This window comes from Argentina silus (assembly GCF_951799395.1).
Source record: "Argentina silus genome assembly, chromosome: 17".
NCBI lineage: Eukaryota > Metazoa > Chordata > Actinopteri > Argentiniformes > Argentinidae > Argentina > Argentina silus.
Window position 1 is genome coordinate 10,826,499 of NC_139671.1, and position 17,727 is coordinate 10,844,225.

General features: G+C 41.6%; 2 protein-coding genes across 2 annotated transcripts; both read right to left on the bottom strand.

The window, feature by feature from the left end:
* Positions 1 to 2,858: 2,858 nt before the first annotated feature.
* On the bottom strand, positions 2,859 to 6,060 carry rpf2 (ribosome production factor 2 homolog). The gene is made up of 10 exons (XM_083688524.1): positions 5,973 to 6,060; positions 5,285 to 5,417; positions 5,148 to 5,185; positions 4,840 to 4,879; positions 4,558 to 4,639; positions 4,378 to 4,454; positions 4,107 to 4,206; positions 3,810 to 3,912; positions 3,510 to 3,657; positions 2,859 to 3,386 (listed from the first exon to the last, which is right to left on the bottom strand). Exons 1-10 carry the CDS (start codon positions 5,993 to 5,995, stop codon positions 3,207 to 3,209), a joined length of 924 nt encoding a protein of 307 aa, XP_083544650.1. The 5' UTR covers positions 5,996 to 6,060; the 3' UTR covers positions 2,859 to 3,206.
* Positions 6,061 to 7,482: 1,422 nt separating this feature from the next.
* amd1 (adenosylmethionine decarboxylase 1) lies at positions 7,483 to 17,697 on the bottom strand. Its single transcript, XM_083689062.1, has 9 exons — positions 17,399 to 17,697; positions 13,686 to 13,772; positions 12,418 to 12,544; positions 12,125 to 12,227; positions 11,918 to 11,960; positions 11,630 to 11,774; positions 11,246 to 11,338; positions 10,980 to 11,135; positions 7,483 to 10,839 (listed from the first exon to the last, which is right to left on the bottom strand). The coding sequence occupies exons 1-9, from the start codon at positions 17,506 to 17,508 to the stop codon at positions 10,696 to 10,698; spliced, it is 1,008 nt and encodes a 335-aa protein (XP_083545188.1). The 5' UTR covers positions 17,509 to 17,697; the 3' UTR covers positions 7,483 to 10,695.
* Between the last annotated feature and the right edge of the window lie 30 nt (positions 17,698 to 17,727).

Sequence of the window (17,727 nt, forward strand, 5' to 3'; positions counted from 1 at the left end):
CGTATGAGCTATTGTAGCTTTCATTCTACAGTTGTATGGCATGGGATAATAGCCTACACTGGACCAATATCCAAATATAAAGTTGTACTAATCAGGTATCTCAGATGTAAATTACATAAGGTGCCTGGATGTATCTAAATGGAAAAATTAACCACTTAAATGTTTAAGTAGGTTGTGCTCATCCTCGTGTACAGTAAGAGTACAACTTAGAAGAATATGCTCAATATTTACTTTATTTCACAACTTCTGATTGCAGCAACGTTTTCAAGAGCATATGCTCGCTCATGAGATAAAACAAAACAATTAACAAACAGCGGCCTCTCCTGTACAAACGTTAGTAATGGTTTCTGGAGCAGCAAGCAAACTGGCCACCAACCAACATCAGGAGAGTTGTTGGAATTCACACATCTACATAACCCAATGCATGATAATTGACACTCATGTTCATATATACACACTCACCGGCCACTTTATTAGGTACACCTTGCTAGTACCGGGTTGGACCCCCTTTTGCCTTCAGAGCTGCCTTAATTCTTTGTGACATAGATTCAACAAGGTGCTGGAAACATTCCTCAGAGATTTTGGTCCATATTGACATGATAGCATCACGCAGTCGCTGCAGATTTGTCGGCTGTACATCCATGATGCGAATCTCCCGTTTCACCACATCCCAAAGGTGCTCTATTGGATTGAGATCTGGTGACTGGGGAGGCCATTGGAGTACAGTGAACTCATTGTCATGTTCAAGAAACCAGTTTGAGAAGATGTGAGCTTTGTGACATGGCGCGTTATCCTGCTGGAAGTAGCCATCAGAAGATGGGTACACTGTGGTCATAAAGAGATGGACATGGTCAGCAACAATACTCAGGTAGGTTGTGGCGTTTAAACGATGCTCAATTGGTACTAAGGGGCCCAAAGTGTGCCAAGAAAATGTTGTGCGTTCAGAGATGGTCTTCTGCATACCTTGGTTGTAACGAGTGGTTATTTGGGTTACTGTTGCCTTTTTATCATCTCGAACCAGTCTGGCCATACTCCTCTGACCTCCGGCATCAACAAGGCATTTTCGCCCAGAGAACTGCCGCTCACTGGATATTTTCTCTTTTTCGGACCATTCTCTGTAAACCCTAGAAATGGTGGTGCGTGAAAATCCCAGTTTCTGAAATATTCAGACCAGCCCGTCTGGCACCAACAACCATGCCATGTTCAAAGTCACGTAAATCACCTTTCTTCCCCATTCTGATGCTCGGTTTGAACTTCAGCAGGTCGTCTTGATCATGTCTACATGCCTAAATGCATTGAATTGCTGCCATGTGATTGGCTGATTAGATATTTGCGTTAACGAGCAGTTGAACAGGTGTTCCTAATAAAGTGTATATAAGGGCTGTACAAATGAATAAATTAATCAACTAATGCTTTAGTTGGCAACACATTTTTGACAAATTAATTTTCATTTTATATATCAGGTCAGGAAGTGAAAGAGTGAGTGACATAGACGAGTGTTAATAAGGAGTATGCTGAATGCCATAAATGTAAATGTCAAAGAGGCGCGATTCAAGCAATTAGCACCCTTTTGTCATAATCTATGGGAATGGGAATGGCAATTCGCACCTTTAATGTGGAGTCCATCATTTCATTGTTAATTTATAATGTGCCGTTTTACTCCCCCACTCACGCACCACTTTAGGTTTCGTGTCTAAAAATACATAGAAAATCGCTGACTACCTACATTCCCAGGTGAACAAAAAATATAATTTCCACATCAAATTAGATGAATCAATAGGAAAACATGTATACATTTATTCGTTTAATCGACTGACAGCTCTAATATGCAGTTTATACTGTATATTAGACCAAGGCTCAAGAAGCTTAAGATAGAGTAAGTGATTTGTAGCCAAGTGTTGTATCAAGGAACTTGTAAAATGCCCTGACTCCCCCTACTCATTGTTTAGGCACCACTGTGGGTTCTTGTCTAGAAATGTTTAGAAAATCTCTGATCACCTAAATTGCAAAGTGAAAATAAGGCGGAAAAACGTCAGATTAATCAATAGATTAACCAATTAATAGGAAAAATGTTTGTACGTTTCCATCAACTGACAGCTCTAAATACATACACCCCAATTCTATTTTATCTTCATCTGCAGGATATTATCCTCATTTCCTTGGGCTGACAATAGAAGGCAAAACAAAAATCGAGTCACCGGCAGATCTGGTGTTGCAAGTAGAGGCGGAGCTATGTAGGATTCTCATGTATAGGGGAGTTCGACCTAAAATGGTTTTGTAAATGAGCATGGTCGCATGGATTTTGCGCCTAGTTCGTAATAAAGGCCAGTGAACAGATTACTATAGAGTGCAATAATGACTCTTGACGGCAGAATGAAAAAGCACATGTCTGCATGCATGTCATGCAAAGTTTGCATGCATGTCAAATATCAAGTATTTGTGAAGATGATCAATAGTTTCACTTGTGAATAGATACTTTATGAACATTGTTGTGATTCAAACATGAGATGCCAGATAGCAAATTAGTGGTGAGATTAGGGCTAGGGAATTGCATGAATTGTTTTGGACTTCATTTCAGGCACTTTGTGACACTTGTAACAGGTAACCATGTCCAGCTCTGACCAATCACAAGTGGTGATATCACGGGCGCAATCAGGGTTCATTATACCTGTTAAGAACCAGGCTATGGGCAGAGAACTCCTGCTGAATGTTAAGAAAGCTTTTCTGATGGTCCATCCATCACAAATTTGTGTAGGGCCAACTGTGTCTTAAATGAGCATTTTACTAACGACTTTTACCATCCATATGTGACTGTAACAGACAATATAAATGAGCATGTGACAAGAACAAAGCAGAAGACATGTACAAATGAAATTTAATAATTGAAAGGAAGGTTCCACAAGATATATACTTAGATATATACGTAAATAACATTATGTGTTTACATACAAACCTAAGCACTCGCCCTCCACACAGAACAATTCTAGACATGTTATCAACAAGAGTTTGTATGAATTAACAAAACACATTTGTCTTTTGACAGCATATCATATTGGACACATACCCCCACATCACCTTGGAAACAGTTGACTTGACCAAAACATGTTGGCAAACACCAGGGCAATTGTTAACAATGAAAATCCACAGTTCATCTGAGGACAAGATGTGAGCACTCTTTCATAATGTCCTGGAAAGTGAGTGAAACTTCACTCATCTACTTTCTCTATTTTCGGGGCCGGTCCCTCTTCAGCTGGGGCTGGACCCCTCCTCTTCCTCAGGCCTTTCATCTTACGTGTCTGTAGCTTTGTCAGATCCTGTTTCTGCATGTGCAGCCGTCCAAACTTGGTACCGAAGGCATCGTGGGATATGTTCTTCTTCTTCTTGGGCTGTAAAAACAGAGAAATAGCAGCATAAGGAACATGCAAAATTCTCTGGCCATTCTGCACCACAAAGATAGGATAAGCAATGCTTTTTGAAAGATGTTGGCTGTAACTAGACATATTTGCTACCTTCAAGCTAGTCTTGGGCTGTCTGTTTGCTGTCTTGTATAGGTCATCTGATGCGATATGTGTTCTTCTTAGAACAAAGTCAAAGGATGGCCCTATCTCCTCCAGCTCAATCCTTGGTGTCCGACATCCAGACTTCTTCAGCAGAGATCTGGGTGAGACAAAGAGCAAGTTTAGATAATGTCATATTTCAGGAGTGAGAAAGACAGGCAGCAGTCAATAAGGTATATGCAGATATCATTTCCCCATAACCTATAGAGAATGATTATAGGCTGTGGTAGATGGCCCAGCAGCCAGACATACCTGTAACTGCGCATGTAGATTTTCCCCTCCAGAGCAGTGAAGTGCAGAACATGCTCCAAACCAGCCAGACGAACTGCAGGCACAGCAGGACCTCTGAAGAAGTCTGTAGGATAAATCAAACAGAGTAGAATCAGAACTCATTAACCATCAAAAAAACGTTTTGTTTTTTTTTACTGTGAAACTTTCATCACAGTAATTGCATTGTAACTAAGGAAATATCTTGTAACGCTAAAATGGACCTAATGATATTTAGGATGACAATGAGTTCCTCTTGGGCTCATACACGTGAAGTTGTACCTGTTAAGACATTCTTTAGACGTTTGTGCTCACTGTCTGATTCAAAAGCCTCCCCTGCGAACACCAGCATAGGTTTGGTCCCTTCAGGACATTTGCTGCTCTGCAATTCAACGAAAACAGAACAAATGGAGAGGAAGAGGAGGATTAAATGAGGAACACTGTCGATTTTTCTTAATCCCATACCAAGTGTGCCTGTTAGGTGAACGTATTTCTTCATCAGTGGTATTATCATGCACCCTAGATGACATGTCATCTTAGAAAATGTAAATACCTTGATTTCACTCAGAGAGGCATATTTCTCAATTCCAAGCTCAATCATGTCCAGCACATGAAAATCAAACAGACGACCTGTAAAAGATCACAAAACCATTAAAAAAGAAGAAGTTCCGGCCCTCTATTGCAGGTCAACGTGCATCTCTTGTTGAATAAATACATGTAAATAAATGTTTACCAAATATGAGATTGTTTGGCCGCTTTTTATTGTGTGAGCCGAATAAAAACAGTGAGCAATCCGTTTTCTTAGAGAAGAACTCCTGTGAAGAAAATATATACATTAGGGGGTTCAATTATGGTATTTGAGTGCTGAAAATAAAAAAAATAAAAAACATTACAATACTGACAATACTGCACAGACTAGTACTTCAAACACTTGGGTGCACATACTAAAATTAGTACTTAAACAAATCAGTTGTCATGGAAAAATTAGGTTGTGCAATGTCTCTTTTTAACTGACCAATGACGTAGAATCTTCAAATGGCCTAGTTATATTTTTCCTGAAAAAAGAAAGCCAACCTTTAGTTTACACACAGGGTAAACACATGCATGTTACTCAAGTACCATTAAGAACTGAAGTACAATTACATTAACAACTAAAAGACCATAGTTGCCATATTCTTTGTGACTATATCCAGAACATTCACTTGGCATTACACCCAATTTAGTATTGCACAGCTATCATCAACTGTGGGGGTAAAATTAAACGTTAGGCTGGGTTTGTTTTAATTGTAGTTATACACAAGTTACAATTCATATCACACTTACTTTTTGTACAGGACAGCATTCGGTTTCTTTAAGGCATACTGGAGGAAAACAGGCACACAGATTAAGTAAAAACAACTACTCATAGTTATCGAGTACATGCATACTTTGAGTTGAGGAACAAGGTTTACAACACTTACAATATCCTTTAAGGCTTGAGTGACAGTCATATTGGCATTACCCCCTTTCATGATCATGGCGTTCTTTAGGTTCTCTGTAAGCTTGGGTGCTCTGTGGTCCAGGAAGCGCTTGGCACGCTTCGTCTTAGGTTTTCTGCAGAGACAGTCATTTATAAAGAAGACACTTCAGCCATGGAAAACAATCAGTGATGTCTGCATGCAGGGCCACCAACAAAGCAACAACATCATGGAGCAAAGGCTTTTTCACTTGCAATTACCACTTAGTTTCTGATGACATCTGTTGTGCTTAAGGAATGACATTACATGAGAGCAGCATTATCAACTGTATGCCATTTGTTTACAAAGTATCCTATGACCATAAAAACCTAAACAATGAGTATTCGGTGCTTATTGCTTTGGATGAGGTAGGCCTACAGTTGTTCTACTCTCACAGACAGTAGTGATTATAAGTCATATTCATCACATAATGGGTATGTTTCATTGTCTGAAAATATCACTGATAGTGGCTTTAAGTGTCAGTGGCACTTGTGCCATGCTGCGGGAACTAGCCTAGACAGCTAACAGTTAGCAACTGAGGTTGCTAGTAGGAAACTATACTTAGTAGTTCGCAGGTTTTAGTTTATAGTCGTTGACCGCATTCAGGATTAAGTACATTGGTTGCCAAAATCCATAAAAACATAAAACTTACACTACTCCATCCAGTTGTGTCATTTCGGCGGCTGTAGCTACTCGTGTGTTCTGCTACTTGCTCTGGAATTTCTCCACGTGAATCTAGCAGCGGAAGACAGTATCCGTCGCTGGCAGAGTGATAACACTCTGGTCGCAGGTACATATACGTCACATCCGTTATTTAAGTATTAACAATAACATTTATCTTTTGGTCATCATATTAATAACATCATGTATTGCATAACTGTGCGTCTTCAGCTACAATCATAATGGTAGTTCCCTACTTGCTGCAGTCTATTTTCTGGTACCCACACACAATTTTCTTAATAGTGTCTCATTTATAAAGTAGGCCGATATACTACGTTAGTATGTAGTATATTAAGTGGAAAAAGTAAAGAAAATTGGAAAGCCTTTTACAAGGCAATATTGTAGTTGCACATTTTGACCAGTAGATGTCCTCAGCCGACTTTCCATGGGTCCATGGCCTTTGTCTGCAATAAATCTACATGAGTTGACACAGTGTACCTTTATATTTTATCATCAGGTCACCGTATCACACAGCATTGCCATATTTTGGTTATACCCTTGCCATATACATTATAGTGGAATAATCAGCAATAATCCAACAAATGAATGTGTCCTGTCCACTGTCTCTCATGAAAGGTAAAACAGCAACAACCTTTAATTGTCCATCTACCTATTTGCCAATACATTACTTAATGATACTGCACAATACAAAATAAAAAAAAATATATAGTATAAAATATCAATATAAAATAGTATTTATTGAAAATCTTTGACCATACAGTATTATAAAGCAACATGTGTAGTAGTTTATATAGTGTTTTAGTTGAGTATGTCATAGCAGGGACCCTATGACATACTCAACTAAAACAATGATGCATGAAACATGTAATGCAAATTTCCTATTCTGGTAGTTTCTCAGATTTTTAGGCTTGAAAAAAAGAATTTGTACAGCATATGTAAGGCCTGACTCCTGACACAATTTGAGGCAATAAAGTCAACTGATTGAATGGTAGTGGAATGGCTTATCTGAAACTAAACAAGATAATTATTTTTTCAGTCAATGCCACAAGCATGTTGTCAAACGTGAAATCTCTTATCAGTTATATTGTCAAACCACTCCTTGGTTAGATTAGTCTCTCACCCACCATTTTCATTTTCAAAAACATCAGTAGCGCAGCATCACTGTAAGAACTTCTAATGCTTTAATGAAATTTGCTGTATCAATTTGAGGCATTCTTGAATGATGAATGTTTAAATGCTTAGAGGGGATGTTAGGCACACCAGAGAGCACTTTTTACCAGGACTATCAGTTACACGTATAGTTGATTGTAGTAGCATACTCCTTATCTGTCTCCATTCACTGAGACAATATTTACACTGGGTGGATTGGATTCTCTCCAGTTCAGCGGTTTGTTATAAAGACACTGTGGATAATTAACTACAGCACTCACTTGGTGACATGTTGCACCCATGGCAGGTAGTCACACAAAATCACACAGAGGAAAGAGCAATCTTTTTTATTAAAGCATCAAGCTCATAGTACAGATATATTTAGCACATCTTGACAATCCAAAGAATAGCAAAAGAATTAGAACAGCAAAGTTTCCCTTCAGTACATCCTGATATATCCTGCAATTGCACCCGCTCTCACATTAGGGGGGGCTTGGACTTTCCCTTCTCTGGAACCCCTTTGAGATTCAAGAGTAAGGTCAGAACAAAATACATGATCTAATTTGCTTCCAAAGGTCACCCATTAACTTCAGAACAAAGATGTTTGGAACACTGGTTTTACAACAAAACGGTTGGACAAATAAAGAACAAAAAATATGATTGGTCCGGCAAAAATGCATTCCTTACAAAAATGTTTTGTAAAAATCTTACCATTAAACTGCAAAAAATGCATTTGAGTTTATAATATATATACTAAAAAAATAATAATAAAAAAGTAATGTTCCAAACCAACAACAGGACTACCCACTACTCAGATGTTCAAGTCTAAATATGACAATCCAAAAACAGTTGCCATTAGTTACCTGTTTGTGAGCAGTGCTGGTGCAAATGTAATGTTTACTTCAGCTCCTATAACACTGAGAAGGCAGATCACCACAGGCATCTGAGTCATAACATTTCAGGTGAGGACACTAAGCAAAGGTTGGTCCTCAGGAAAAAATAAGAAACCACTCCAAAAGCCACAACAGACATGGAGGGAAGCCATTCCAATTGTCAACTTTGCCTATGGTCCTAACATGAAAAGCACAATTCATCCTACTGGTCCACTTGTTACATTCGTTTTAGGAAGCCCAATTTTTTCTGCCATCAAGTGATCCACATACTTCAGTGTTACATGAGCCTTCTGAAACAGCTTGGTGTTTTCTTCATTCTCAACATTTTGGTGGAAAAGCCCAGGATAGAATCCTCAGTGCTGAAGGCAGGTCATGACTGCAGTCTTAAATGCAGTTAGAAAAAAAGAAAAGAAAAAGAACAAATGTTTCCTATCCGCTCCAGCTCTGTCAGCAAATTCAAATCAATCTGCATTCTCTGGCAGGGGAAGCATCATGAACATCACTGAGCAGCCAATGGAGATGATGATCCTCAACATTCTATCAAAACCGTTATCAAATTACAAACCATACCTGTATACCAACTGTAGAGATTAGGACCTGCCTTGAGCACTGAGAGGGAGGAAAAGTACAAACAAATAATTCCATCCCAAAAGGGGAAGAGTCCCCAACCTGTTCAATAAAACATCATCAGGATGCCTTAGTCTCATCTACATTTTTAGCTGATAAAACATGAGGAAGGTGAAGCACATTGATCTACTTACACGAGGAACAGATGGCAGCACACTACACTGTCAAGCAATACAGCACTAGTAGTCACATGCACCACAGTGTCACAGGATCTTTCCCTCACTGAACAAAGGGCATTGATGGTACTCCAAAAAACTGCAATGGAGTCACATTTTAGACCAATTCACTGCAAAACGTCTGCGCACAATAAAATTAATAAAATGGCAGTTTATGCAACAGTTATGTGTGGAATGATCCGGGATCAGCCTGGCATGCTCAGATTGGTGGGCCTCTATTGTGTGCTTACCGATGTCTGTATAGGGGGGGAAAGAGAGAGAGGATGTATATTGTTTAGAAAAAGAAAAATGCTTTGCTGGGCAACCGCTGCACTAAGCAAAGTGTCTGATTCATTATTTCCCATTCAGGGCCACACGGTGCAGCTAGGAGAGCCACTCTGTCAAGCATGGTTCTGGGGCCAGCTGACAGTCTCACTTTGTGCAGGGGAGACCTGCTGGGGCCCGGGGACAATGGCTGACATGCTGGACGGCAGAGGGCATTGTTCTGACCCACACCACAGCTACCTAAAGGGATCGGGTCTCCTTGAGTCGTATACATTCTACACTCCTGTCTAGGGAGACCTGTACATTCAAGTTGGGACAGCTTCTTTTTTTTCTTTTTACATGGCTGCTCTACATTCAGTTAACTATTTTTATTTTCATCCAATTAATATGAATGCATACATTTAGAGTGCATAAATAACTGGGAATTTCAAGTACCAGAGGCTTCCTGTTGGTACAGCATACTGTAAAAGGAGCCTGGGGAAAAGTGTACATTTACACATTCCAAACACTGAAGCAGCAACTGTACAGTGCATCTTAAATGACTTACTCTATATGAATACTGTTGCCTGGGACTAAAACTGAAAAGCCAGTCTATTTGTAGACACATTCAAAGGCTAAATGATTGTCGAGGTGGAGAAGCATGGCTGAGTGAACAGAGGCATTCTGACCCAATTACAGCACTGCTTCAAAACCTCACAAAGCAGGAATTCCTTTGGCTCCAGTGCCGTTTGCAGCCATGAGCAACCAAATCACGTTGACCCCTCAGCCTCGGTCCATTCCGCTGGTAGTGCAACACTAACATTAAGTATGGCAATTATTATTATTATTATTTTTAAAACATGGAATTAATGGAATATCTTCTGACATTAACTTGACAACATGTTATGGCATGAATATCAACTGCAGATATCAACTCAATGAGACCACAAATTAATTTAGACTTTAAAAAGACAAAAGGTTGGCCTTATTCTTTCATACCAAGGTGTGTGCTTGGGTCAGCTATAAAACACTGTGTGTTCTTAAAGTGCACTCAGAAAGGTCAAAAACAAAAATGATGCACACGTGCAACAGGTCAAATTAAGCAGCAAATCAGTGCGAGAGAATGGTGGGGGTTTCGATTTTTTTTACTAGGACAGTGGAACGGTAAGCTCATAATAGAGGCAGACTCATCTGAGCATGCCAGGGCCCTGGCCTAGTGGGCACGAAAGCCCTGTCTGTGGGGAATGAGGGGGGAGACCTGCAGGAAAGGGCCGCTGCACTGGGTGCGCGGGGCACGGGTGGACAGCCTCAAACAGAGCGTGTTTAATTCCTCTACATGCACTTCAAGATCACAGCAAGAGTGAGCTAGAATATCTAAACAGAGAAAAGAGCTTTCATGCAAGAGTTCTAAGTCATAGGTACAACAATGCATACAATTCAAACTGGAGGTTAAACTAGGGCCCGTGGGCTCTTCTTCAGAGCCAAGAGATCCTGAACAATGGCAGCAGAGAGGAAGGGGCCCCTCTGCTAGGGAAGAAACATGGCCGCAAGGGGTGAGCCCCACACGACCGCCTTTCTTTTTACGCTTCTTTTTCATTCTTGATGATCAACTCTGCTGGTTCTGCTGACGATTCTTGGCATAACTGGTAAAGACAAAATTGTAATCGTTGAATTGGGCCAACTGGCGGTCGAGGCGCTTGTACCCCTCAAGTTTCTGGGCGGAAGAAAAGACACTGCGACATTTTGAGCTCTGCGGGAGAAAAAAGAAGAAGATAAAAACACAATCAAAAAAAGGTTGTTTATATTGAAGATTCCATGTCCAATCAGAACCTGACCTTTAGAATTTGAATAAACAAAGAACTTGTAACCATCATTTGAATATCAACCCACCTGATTAACAAAAAGCGTAGTCACAAATTTTCCTGGCTTGAAGACGTCCACTACTTTCCTGATCAAATCATCGTAGGATGTCTGGGAGAGGTTGGTTTCGAAGCTGACATAGGAGAACTCTGGCTCTGGAGTGATGTGGATCGTCCAGTAACATCCCTGTGGGACAAACAGAAGCAAGATGTTCAGAGGTGCTTTTCAGGTGAATGGAGAGCTGGCGAGTGCATTAAACTTAGTGACTACTAAGACCATTGGCAAGATCCACTTACGTCAGTCTTCATTCCATTCATTGAGTATCCACAAGGGTTGAACATTGTGGCGTCAATCACAGAACCTGGTATCAGGTCACGAATTCCACTCATCTGAAAAAACAGAGGGATAGAAAAAAAAAAAGTATTCAATATAGAGTAATCAGTGATGTGCTCTACAAAACTCGGCAAAAACTAAGATGAGATGAACCACAAAACCCCAACTTGATCCAAGGAACTATTAATTGTATGATTTATGTTTTCCTGAAATGAATCAAGACAATTTATCAGTGCTGATAGCATGATCTGGGCAGCCACTACAGTACTTGACAGCGCCCATGAGTGACCCCTCTTAAGAAAATGATTATGTACTAATGATGCCATTAGTTAATTAGTGATCCTTACACGAGTGACATCATTTGCAGAAACACCGTCTTTCATGTAGAACTGGTCCATAATTGCTGGCTCAAGGTCACTCATCAGAATTTCCAGCGTCTGATCCGCATGCTTGTTCTCCCAGAACTCAGGCAAATCCAGAGTAAACAGGTACCTGGGGGTAAACAAAACATGACACCAGTTCTAGACAAATCAACAAGCAAAAATGGGAGTTCCAAACAGCAATATCCCCACTCCTCAGCATCAGTTACCATTCATAGAACACTGTTTTGATTAAAAGTCTTCATATAATCTTACCAGCAATCAGAATTCAAACGTCCCATGCAGTAGGCTGCTCCATCTGGAAAAGAAGAGGGCAACATTTAATTTTCTCAATTTATGTACCAATGTCTCATATCCTCCTCAAGGAGTGGCATGTTCAGTCACTCTCACAGCCGTTCACTTTGCAACATGTGACTGAACAGGAAAATTTGGGAAATAAACTGAGGGTAGACATTTACTTACTTGGGAAAATCTGGCTGAGAAATTCCACTTCCTCCTGGAAGTTCCGATGAGGGAACTCCTGATGGGTGGGCTTCATGAAGTTCTTGCGAGAATAGAAGAAATTCTGTGGGCGTTGAAGAGATTGGGTTAGATGACCTTTTCATACCTTTTACCAGGAGCAGTAGCACACTACCATTCTCAAACAAAAAAACAGGACAAACACTGCACATGACCATAAGCTTAGGTAACATATTACAAATATTACAATCATTCTGGTTCAATTGAACATGCGTGGTTGTGTGTGTCATACTAACCTCGATGGCATCAAAGCCGCAGTACTCCCTGGCGAGTTCCAGCAGAGGCATCAGTGCTTGCAGTAAGAGGGTGGTTCCACATGTCTTCAAAATGAAACGTCTCTTGGAGACAAACATGCTACTCTCACTGAGGGCAGAAAGGGGACAAATGGAGACAAATGATAAGATGATGAGCATGGGAACATTTTTGAGTCTGGTAAAAGGTATGTGCAAGGCTCTCGGGTTGTAAGGGCTTCGGCTGTAGCGTTTAGCAATGGCAACCTGTCTCATTTAGACACCATGACGTGGCAGATGATGACAACGGGCCTTGACCTGGATTCCCCTGCTGACCGCTAGCCTGCCACCAGTTCTATAGAAGGTACACCTAATTACCAGATGCTGTAAACAGCTTAGCTTAGTCCCGTCTGAGCGAGCATACACTTTCTAAAGCAGTCAGGCAAAGGGCCTTGGCCAACACTTGTGGGACCGACATCGTTGTTTACAACAACCAGACTGGCACCCAAACCCACATGACTACATTCCTTTTCCTTTGTTTTTCTACACAATGTATTTCCATGTGAAGATTCTATAACGTTGCACCCGGCTGAACGCAACCGTCCCTGCTCTATGCAAAGCCGAGCAAAGAGGTCCATCCCAAGGGCTGTCTGTCCTGACTCAGCACAGACCGTTCCCATGCCAATAGTGACATCAACAGACCCACCCCTCAACTACTCAGCCCTCTTAATCTCAGTGCAGCAGCTAGACAGTTGATCCTACCTCAATCTCCACCGTCATAATAATCTGCACTCATTCCCTTGCGGGTGTGGATCGGACGGAACGGAGACCTCCCACTATCCAAACACCATCCCCACCCAGGGGAGGCCGAAATCAAATGCATGGAATGAGGTGTGGTAGGAAGGGCACTGGTAATAAGGATTAGGTGATTAATGGTCTAGTATCTGGACACGGTGTCACACAAGTGTCAGGCTCTTGGCTCACTATCAGAGGGTGATACCTAGAAACCTTTGCTTGTGTGGGCTAGCAGGGATGTAGATTATATGGCTTACTTTCCCCAGCCTCATCTGATAAGACTCAGGTCAACTAGCCCTCCAGAATAGAGCCCGAGAGAAACCAAAGCTCTCCTGTAACCCCAGGGGAGAGACCAGTTTCCATGCAGCTTACTGGAGCAGACCTGTCTAAATCCTGCTCTCTAATCTGATCGGAAAAGGGGAAAGAGATGAGCCAAGGTGACAGTGGTGCAAGGATGCAGTACAGTCAGTACAACTCACCTGAGTATATAAGCTTCCTGCTTGTCAGTCTTTGTCACACTAATGATCAAACAATGCACATTCTCTAGAAGTTTGTCCCACTCAAACCTGAAAGACAAAAACATTTGTTTAGGACAATGGAACCCCATTAACCTTGATTTGCTTGTTTACATTTAGCATAATAGAAGCAATTACTGGTATTCAAGTTCCATTGCTAGAAGACACTAAATAAATAACATTATTTCAACATTCTCACTCAATGTTATACTAAAGAAAAACTAAATAATGGGACATTAACAATTGGTCGACAAAATTTGGTTGGTCAGTAAATAAAAGAAGTCATTTGGAACCTGAAGCCAATCATGGGTGTGTGACAAACTAAATTTCACAATGGTTTAAACAAATTCCCGTATCATTTTTGACAAACAAAGAAATGTTTCAGGCTGGCAGTAGGAAAGTGCAATGGGCAGAAAATCCCCAGTATACTCAGGGTTTGGTTTTGAAACTGGTCCAGAGCCCTGGCACTCGCAGCCTGGCATAGTGCAGCCAGAACGCTGGTGCTGAGGTTCTCTCTGGCAAACACTATAGCTTTCTGCTCAACAATTGAGCAGCAGACTACTCTTCTCTTCTCTTCTCTCCTCCCCCCCCCCCGCATTCACCACTCAAGGACAGCTGCAGTGTCGAGGCAGCGTCACATTCCCACTACAACCTTGGAAGAGCAGCTTCAGTGAGTGAGCGCGTGTGGAGCGCCCATTATAGAGCAGTCTGGTAGAGACTGAAGAGCACAGCGCTCAATAGGGAATTTGCTAGGTGCGTTGCACAACTCGGCGGGATCGGCACGGCTACATGAATTTACATGCCTTTTAAATGGTCCATGAAACTAGACAAATGTGCTCAATCTCAGACTGGTGGGGGGGAATGTATGAATTGAGCATCCAGCACTCAATGACTGGCACCTGGTTGGTTATAAGCAACAGCGGGTGAAGTAGATGACACATCGGTTAGTTATACACCAACAAACAACATTGGAGGTCATTCATGTAGTAATTACTGTCAATGTGGCTATGGCTAAAGCAAAAACCTTTAGCCTAATAAATCTAACATTTTAGTGGTCAAACATACAGAAGGTGGCATCCTAATGTGTTCAACTGCAAATGATCTTTCCGTAGCTTCTCCAAATTACATTGGTTACCACTTTGACAGAAAAATATAATCCTTGTATTGGCAACAAGGTTGGCAACAAGACGATGTAAAAATCATTTACAGGGTTCAGGTCTGATAATGGTGAACACACATTTCCTGACCGAATTCCTTTTATTAGACTCTTGCAACATCATGCCAAAGGGACTGTCAGTGGACACTTTCGCGCCAGCTCACATGTCAATGTGAAATGAACACTGTAGCTATTTCTGGTTACCGACGGTGTCAACTTTCTCAGGCTAGATAGACTGAGGTGAAGCAAAGATAAATATTGCAGAATGAATGACAATAGGCACCAGGGACCGTGTGTTAGATCATGGAAACTATCGGTTAACATATGAAGAGGAACTGACTGTGGGTGCGATGCCCAAAACACAGTTCTTTTCTAGCAGGCTCCTATCAGTACCTCCTTAGACCTAAAACAGTCAGAAGAGGCAGAGGTGGGTGTGAAATCCAGATTTGTGAATCAGATGCCCTTGTGGACTTATTTGGACATTGGCAAGCTTCCAGCACCCCTGATCCACTAACACCGTCTCTGAGCCATTAATCTTCCCTGGCTGTAAATTAATACTCAGTCATTCAGTCAGTTGGCCACACACTTTCTAAACCCAGCTATGGTGATTATGTTAACAACCAGAAAACTCAGGCTTTCCCTAGAGCTGGCAAGAGTGGACATGAACCTTGTCACAGAGAGGGGGGTGAACAGTGATGACTGCTAATCAGTCATTCATCTAAACAAATCTACTGAAATGTATCAATGCTTCACGTCTGAAGCAGTCCCAATCTATGCGATTGCCATTTGCAATCAAACAAGTTTAATAAAAGGAAGAGAGGAGTGGTCATTTCAGAAAGAGACCCATGGAGGGAAACCTGAAAACTAGGGACCACACTCTCGTCAACCAGCTGTTCCCATCATGTCCTTAGCCATAAATGTTGAGGTTTATCACCAAACGGTCCCCTTCCGAAAGGGGCATTAACGATTTGTCACCATAGCACTTTTAGCTTGTTCTAGCTTAGTTCACATCGGGGTCTATAATAGTCCAATAATTAGGAGGGCATGACTACGTAAATAATGCTCTTGTAAAAATTAAGACAACCCGCTTAAATCTGTTGTTAAGTTGTTTTTTCCGCACACACGCGTTCCATCAGCTAGCCTAACCAACAAAAGATGCCAAATCAAGGCACTCGCGTAACAATTTCTTGCGCTTTCGAGTACTCCCCCGGGCAATCAGAACGTGATCATAACGTCAGCTTCGAGGGAAAAACATGACAGCTTGAAAATTAATGACATTACAATGTTTCAGTTTCCAATCAACCCCAGGGTCGTGAGTTTTTGCTAGCCTCCTTCCCTATCTTGCAATTACATTAGCATGTTATCTGTGTAAGTATCAGCAGCTACTTCAAGATTCCATGTAGTTTATTGTTAATTCATTGAGCCCGACTGATTACTTTTTATATGGCCTCCATATAGTTAGCTACTTGATCACATTTTGGATAGTAACCTCAAGTATTACGGACGATCACTTGATTGACAGTTGATTCTGCTAGTGGTGTGGTGGTTCATTCTGCACTGCAGATGTTGTAAATCTTGCAAGTCCACGACTGTCAATGCGGCGTATCGTAGAAAAGACAACCGACCGCTCGGCGAACACGGGGCACGCTAGAACCACATGCCACTAGCAAGGGCCCTCGTGCGTGACGCAGACGAACAAATGTGGAAAATGTCTACAACAGCAACACGTCAGCTACCTAGCTACAACTTCAGAGTTTACATTGTAGATATGAGTAGTAAGCGAGCTATACTGACTACGGTCATTTATAAAGTGCTTATACAGTCAAATCCGTAGGCAACATGTTCATTAGCCAGTTAGCATGGATACATAGAAACACCATGCGCAGTACACTAAAAACCCGCGAGCAGTCAAGCTAGAATGGTCCACCTCCTGCCTCATCTCAGCAGCAGGCCCTAGTATTCTCTCAAGCATAACAGTTTTCTAGGCAGCAACCTGAAATTACATTACGGGCCAAATATCTGGACACATTTTTTAGTTTGAGAACAGATTTAATGTAAATGTTGGGCTAGAGCTTGACAGTTGTCTGAATACTGACAGTCTGCGAGCAACCACACAGGTGAGCTAAACACGGATTGAGAATGAATGAACGAATGACTCAGCTAGCTAATAGCAAGCAAGTGCCAGTGGTCGAAGTGGGGGATGGTAATTCATTCTGAATGACGACGTTCGCTAGCTGGCTAGCCTGAGCTACGTGTTCTAATGGGGGGGTCAGATTAGGGACCACGCGACGAGCCCGTGAGTGAAGGATGCTGAGGTGGTTTAGCGAGCCGACTGAGCTCGTCACTTGACTTGTCAGAGAAAGAAGTCTAGTCAACAATGTGTTAACTATCCAGTCTTCAACATATGAACTATTGCCTAAGAGCAGTGGCTAGCTACTCAGCTAGCTGAAATGACAGGTAGTTGCAGGCCACGATAATTAATCAATACGGTATTCATCGAGTCTTCACATCAAACACAAACCTTGGGATGGTGCGGAGGTCCCCCGTTCCTTTGGTCTCATCTTGCCGAGAGAACCACACCTCCAACAGCTTCTCGGTTCCCTCGAAGAAGTGTGCACCGTTCTCTTCCATCGTGAGACAACAGACACCAACCACAGAAATTAAACGTTGGTTACGTTTTCTACTTAATTAGTCCTTGCTTGATCGTTATAATTTACTAAGTATAGTCCTTTAGCAATCCAGGTGTAATTTCTTGGTTTTACCGTCTTCCCTTTTACAGAGAATACTGTAGAGCGAGTGCTAGCTAATATCGCCGGCCATACTGTGTAGAGCGCAGAATGAGAGCTGCAC

Excerpts from the sequence above, each read along its gene's own strand:
- rpf2 (XM_083688524.1), bottom strand. The coding sequence starts at position 5,995 with ATGACACAACTGGATGGAGTAGT. Across the intron at positions 5,418-5,972 it reads ACACAACTGGATGGAGTAGT|AAAACCTAAGACGAAGCGTG; the intron begins GTAAGTTTTATG and ends CTGTCTCTGCAG. Across the intron at positions 4,640-4,839 it reads TTGAAGATTCTACGTCATTG|GAGTTCTTCTCTAAGAAAAC; the intron begins GTCAGTTAAAAA and ends TTTTCTTCACAG.
- amd1 (XM_083689062.1), bottom strand. The coding sequence starts at position 17,508 with ATGGAAGAGAACGGTGCACACTTCTTCGAGGGAACCGAGAAGCTGTTG. Across the intron at positions 11,961-12,124 it reads TCTCAGCCAGATTTTCCCAA|ATGGAGCAGCCTACTGCATG; the intron begins GTAAGTAAATGT and ends CTTCTTTTCCAG. Across the intron at positions 11,775-11,917 it reads CGTTTGAATTCTGATTGCTG|GTACCTGTTTACTCTGGATT; the intron begins GTAAGATTATAT and ends GTTTACCCCCAG.